The sequence below is a fragment of the Solea solea genome, chromosome 3, assembly GCF_958295425.1.
Source record: "Solea solea chromosome 3, fSolSol10.1, whole genome shotgun sequence".
NCBI lineage: Eukaryota > Metazoa > Chordata > Actinopteri > Pleuronectiformes > Soleidae > Solea > Solea solea.
Genome location: NC_081136.1, coordinates 16,672,929 through 16,678,928, shown reverse-complemented (window position 1 = coordinate 16,678,928; position 6,000 = coordinate 16,672,929). Strand labels below are relative to the sequence as shown.

Sequence of the window (6,000 nt, the reverse complement as noted above, 5' to 3'; positions counted from 1 at the left end):
CGGCCTGCAAATTCTGTTCTGTTCTGTGGCAAAACTCCTCGTAGTTCTGTCTTATGGTTTGTGTGGAATTGGTTAATTTCCTGGCAACCTTGACTCTGTGGGGAGGAGGAGGAGGAGGAGGAAGGGGGCAACGCTCGCCGATATTTCTAATTTGGATTGCAGTTGATACTTATGTTACATTCTTGTTGAGCTTTAGATGACAGGATTGGTAGAACTATCATGAAGCTAGAGCTGCCTGCTTCTTAGCTGATCTTATCATTTCCCTCATAAGCTAATGTGCAAATATCCAATGGAAATGCACAAACTGTCATGTTGACAGTTTTGTTGTATGTGTTGCTGTTCTTTATCTTGAGTGTATTCCATTGTAAACATTTATACATTATAAATACATTTACAATTTATATTATTAAGTATAAATATTCAGGCTGACAATATGGGTCCCAAGTGGGTTTGAAGTGGGCAAATTATGCAGGTCCCATAATAGTTTCAGTAACTTGGCCAAACATGGGTGGAACCACCATAGAAACCATGTGCATACCCGCTTGGGACAGACTGAATATAAGCCTTATGGGGCCCACATGGACATCCTGGCTGGGCAAGTAGCATAGTGCGAATGCTGAGAGGCACATGATTCCCCTCCTGTTTAAAATAACTGTCTGTACACATACATCTTGACTGAAAGGTTGGGGTAATTCTGTAAATGTGTTTGGGGTAAATGTGTTAGGGTCCCGACCCAGTCTTTGGGAAACACTGCCCTACAGTCCGGCCCTATTCACCTATTCATGGCTGAGTCCATCCTTTTTAACTCTAAGGTGGGGTAAACATGGGTGGAGCCTCCATGGTAGCCGCAGCCTGAATATAATCTTTATGGGGCCCACACAGACATGCTGGCTCTCATGCAGAGATAAACATAATTATCAAAAATATTAGTTTCTTAAATTGTACAGAAAAACATTCTAAATATCATACACAAAAGCTGTGATCTGCTGCTCACATTCTTATCTCAGAGAAATACACCCAATTACATATAACCTTGAAATGACCCCTGTGGCCCATACACACACATCAGCTGGAGCACATCCACCTGTTCCGCTGCCACCAGAGGAAAAAAGCATGAGTGGAAATAAATAGTTATTTTGCTGTGTAACCACGGCAACTCCTCCCTCAAAATGCAACATCACCATCACCAGCCCCCACCGCCGCGCACCGAGCGGGAGAGGATGCGCTGTCTGCTGCTCACCTGCCTTTATATAAAGCAGCCGCTTCACGTGGTTGGTGCAAAATCTTCTGCTACATTAGCGAGGTATTTTTGATCTGGTGGTGTTTTCTTTCTCCTTCTCTCTCTCATTGGGCACGGGAGGGATGATGATGATGATGATGATGAGAGGAATGATGCTGTGAGGGAGAGAGAGGTGAGCGCAGTTGGGAAAGCAGTTTTTTTCCTCCTTCTTTCGCTCCAAAGCTCCTCCTCTGTCGTCGGTCACATTTTTTGCTCAATGAGAGCAGGAGGGCAGCGGAGATGAGGATTTCCTAATTTCAACCTGCTGCTGTGCTGAGTGAGCGGCTGTTTCCTCGCCTCTGTCAAAGGTAAGGCATGACAGTGTCCGTAGCCTCGCCGCGCGTCATGCGCCTCGGGTGGTTGTGGTTTAGCTGTTTGTTGTGAAAGGGCGAAGGCATCAGTGAAGGGCAGACGAGACTGAGGAGAGTTGACAGCTGGCATCATCAGCTGAAAGGCTACGCGTGCATGACCGGAAAAGTCAAAACAGGACGGGACGTGCGTTTCTTTATCATCTTCCTCTTTATTTTATTTTCATTTTCTTTACCTAAGAAACGGCAGCATTTGCAGCAACGCATTTACATCTCCCCCTAGGCTGCAGCCAAACCGTCGGCCTTTACACTTGGTAACAATTCCTCAGGTAAAAAGAGCAAAATTCATCCAAACATGTAAAAAAAAATGCTTTCAATTAAAAACCAAACAAACATCGCCAGACAGAATCGTGTGCGCAAGATGAGGCTGCAAGTTCCTCCTGACTCTTTTACTCAAAACAATTTAATAATACACTGTAGTTGCAAACGCTGAGTACACTAAATAATGTAGTACCAAGAGTCTGTCAAAGTCAATTCGGTTTAATGGCTTCACATCTCAATTCAAGGAAGAGGATGAGGGATCCATCAGCTGATTAAAGATGTTATTAATTCTTCATTAATATGTCTGAGAGGGAGAGACAGAGACTCACAGTGAAGTGGTGATTTAAAACCATTTTATCCAAATTATGTATGATAACCAAAGTATTATTTACATGAATATATTTGCATTTGTAACAATACTAATTATATTAATATTAATATCCAAAATGTTTCCTTTTTTCCCACATATTTAAAGAAGCATTGTGTTTGTCCTTCACTGTGTTTTATATTCACATTGTAATGTGATTGAAAGATAGGCTAATTTTTGACAAATTATCTCCAGTTGACTTTCTGACTCGATGTTGTTTTCCCTCATATTTCCCAACACATTCCTGCCAGCAGAGGCTACTATGAAGACATCATTCGGCAAACCAGACCCTGGGAAACACCTGCGATCTTCTCAACTCATTTGAAACTAAAGGCAACACAATGCGTTGTTTCCAGTAAAACCCGCTGCCCACTCTCCCCTCTTCCAACCAAGCCACTGAGAGTGAGGACACCACAAGCTTGCAAGATGGCTTCAGACACACTAGAGCGGCGACCCATATTGGGTGCTGCCTGTAAGCGGCAGGGTCACCGGTGTCTGCGGAAGAAGCTGAGGCCCGTGCGAATCTTGGGGTTAGTTGTCAGCATGGTGGCCGTAAGTGCTGTCTCCTTCTGTGCCTTGACCAGAGGCTCGAGTAGCCTCGGTGAGCAAGTGCCCCCACAGGAGAGTCTCCACCAGTTGGTCCCCCATAGGACTCTACTTTTCACCCAGGAGAAGAGGGACCCCAACGTCTCAGCCGACATACCAATAGCCATGAAATCAACAGCGAATAGCAACGACAGCCAGGGGGAGTACCCACCAGACATTTTCACCATTGAGGAGCGGCGTCAAGGAGCAGTGGTCCTTCACATGTTTGGCATGATATACATGTTCATCGCATTGGCCATCGTGTGTGATGAGTTTTTCGTCCCGGCGCTCACAGTCATCACGGAGAAGCTGGCCATTTCGGACGATGTAGCTGGTGCCACCTTCATGGCGGCAGGTGGCTCAGCTCCAGAACTCTTCACCTCCATCATTGGCGTCTTCATCTCACACAGCAACGTGGGCATCGGGACCATCGTGGGCTCAGCTGTCTTCAACATCCTCTTCGTCATCGGCATGTGCGCCATCTTCTCCAAGGAGATCCTCAACTTAACGTGGTGGCCACTCTTCCGCGACGTCTCCTTCTACATCCTGGATCTGATCATGCTCATCATCTTCTTTTTGGATAACATCATCTCCATGTGGGAAAGTATCGTGCTGCTGTCAGCCTACGCTGCCTACGTGATCTTCATGAAGTGCAACAGCACACTAGAGGGCTTCGTCAAAAGTTGCATGCACAAGAACCAAGTGGTAGAAGTAGCGGTGCAGCCCAAGGTGAGTTGGCTTCTTGCTCTGGTATGATTACGTTCAATATTTCCCACCTCCCTCCACCACCATCTCCTTTTTGAAATACATTTATATAGAATTTCTGCATATGTGGATGTTATATTAAGTGTGCGCTGTGCAGTAATGCTTTTGAGAATTTTAGCTGATAGAAATTACCATTTCATGTCACTTCTGGCACACACTCATTCTTTTACACATTTCAGTGCAGCCGGGTTGCTGTTCTAATGCTTTCATAATTGTTTCAAAAATGAAAATGAAACCAATTTGCTTATTGCAGCATGCTTTTAATTCCACAGTTTTTATGACCTAAGCAACCCTTGTCAAAAAATCAGTGGCTCACGGATGTCCAGCATCTTAGACCGTTTTATATGCAACAGCCAGTGCCAAGCATATGCTTTGTGAGATGTGCATATGTCTCATGCAGTATGTTCAGTCCCTCAGGGTGAGGAAAATAACCAAGAAATTCTATCTTGCTTTCAACAGCTAAACCATCCACGATGCATAAATATGGTTGGGGCAATGCTGCACAGTGTTGACATACAGTATTCCACTGTGGGATTAATACAACCAGAGTCAAATGTGTGATTCTGGGTTAAGCTCTATAAATTGTGTCCCAAACTGACAAACAAATCCGTTGGAAAATCTCAGGGGCTATTTTTTTCCTCCCTCAGTTAAACATTTCCCACATAAATACTTTATTTAAATTGTTGCATAAACATGAAAAAATGACTTTTTTTTTTTAATGCCATAGCATAAGGAGTAAATATTCAACCTCCCCCTCAGTGACACTTGAGGGCAAAAGACCCTGTGGTGCAATATGACACCGGTGTCGAGATTATCTGGACGGATTTAGATTTCTTTGTGACATGAGATGGAAATTAAATTTTTGACAAAGTTGTATTGTAAAGCCTTCATTAAATCAGGATTTAGTCTGAGTACATAAAGGATATTTAAACCACAGGTCACACAGTGTTGAGAGAAACTCTAGAACGCTAGTGTCTAAAGTAAAAGAAAATAATACATTTTTGTGGTCCTATTTCTTCTGTTACTTTGATTTTGAGCGAGACAGAGTAAGAAGTGAAATGCACAGGCTGGGTGCCAGAGAAGACTCAGATGACCTTGAGGTGCAATGGATTCTGGGTACTCTGTTTGTGTGTGTGTGTGTGCGTGGACAAACCTTTTACGAAAGGGAAAAAAAACAGTGCAAGACTTTTGAATCGATCACACCCTGCCACCATGTCTCCACTCCTACATCACTTAGAGCAGATTTTTCTCTCTAATGCATTGTGGGTAACGGTCCCACCAGGTTGCTGCACAACAAACTAATTAATTAATTTAGATGAGTGTACAAAAATAGTCCACAGATATTATATATTTTTATATATGCTGTCAGTTAACCTTTTTTTCTACGGGGTTAATAGAACAAGAGAGGCACAAAATATCATTAGAATATGATCATCTAAACACCAGTTCTTAATCAAGCTTTAGCACTTTGGGGACATGTGTATTTCAAGACAGTTATTTAGAGTTTTAATTGGCAATTTAGCAGGAAAATGTGTTTCATGCATGAGCAGCTGGGAGGGCAAGGACAGGACATTAACTCGTAAAATGGTCCCATAAAATCAGGGATCTGCTTTTTTGTGTTTTAGGTGACCGTCCCTTCTATAATGACATATAAAGCTCATGGTTTTGCTTGTGGTGTGACCTTCACAGGAATAGTCGGGTCACCTTCTGTGACACGTTGAGTTTTTGGATCTGTCAGTAGGCCAGCATATCTCGACCAGCAATCACGGAGTAGATAAAAGATACAGGCAGCATTCGGACCATTCAAGCTTGAAGCAACTGCAGCAAGTCACTGTTGAGATGTGGTCACTTTACTGAGGCCATGTTCAGACTGCAGGCTAATCAGATTTAATTTTTCTCAAATCAGATCTTTTCAGGCAGGGGATGGCAAAAAATTATATCACAATTTTTTTTTTACAGTAAAATCACACAAAATCACAATATTGTACAAGTTACTGAACAGTGCAACCAAACTATTTCCTGATGTACAGGGTTCCCACGGGTCCCTTGAATGAAGCGCTTGAATTTTGTGCAAGAATGAAGTTAAATTGCTATTTAGGTCTGCAACAATGCAGACTTTTGCAAGGTAAAAGTTAACTGCTTCAGTTACTTCTTTCCACATCCTGACGGCCTTCATGAAATCCCTGTGTGGTTTGTTTTGGTCTAAATTTACCTGCGGTGTGGCTGCTCTGCTAGCTGTTTCACGCTCAGCATTATTGTCTCTTTATGTTCTTCGTGTTGCCATCCGATGTACGAACCTGGTCTGTGCAAACCTTCAAGTAACTGTTGTTTGTGCCTTGTCGTTTGGGGAAAAAAGCCAAGCCAGTTCCATAAAA

The 6,000-nt window shown here is 43.1% G+C and overlaps 1 protein-coding gene across 9 annotated transcripts in view; it reads left to right on the top strand.

Annotated features, from left to right (window-relative positions):
- The first annotated feature begins 1,198 nt into the window (after nucleotides 1–1,198).
- Nucleotides 1,199–6,000, top strand: part of LOC131456569 (sodium/potassium/calcium exchanger 2-like) — a 47,370-nt gene continuing 42,568 nt past the window's right edge. For 5 of the 9 annotated variants that reach the window (XM_058625022.1, XM_058625021.1, XM_058625020.1 and 2 more), the window contains exons 1-2: nucleotides 1,199–1,587; nucleotides 2,530–3,590. In XM_058625022.1, coding sequence (XP_058481005.1) covers nucleotides 2,702–3,590 — 889 coding nt within the window. In that variant the 5' untranslated portion in view covers nucleotides 1,199–1,587; nucleotides 2,530–2,701. Of the gene's footprint in view, nucleotides 1,588–2,526; nucleotides 3,591–6,000 lie in introns of all 9 variants that reach the window. The other 4 variants (XM_058625018.1, XM_058625023.1, XM_058625017.1 and 1 more) reach the window with 2 other exon arrangements.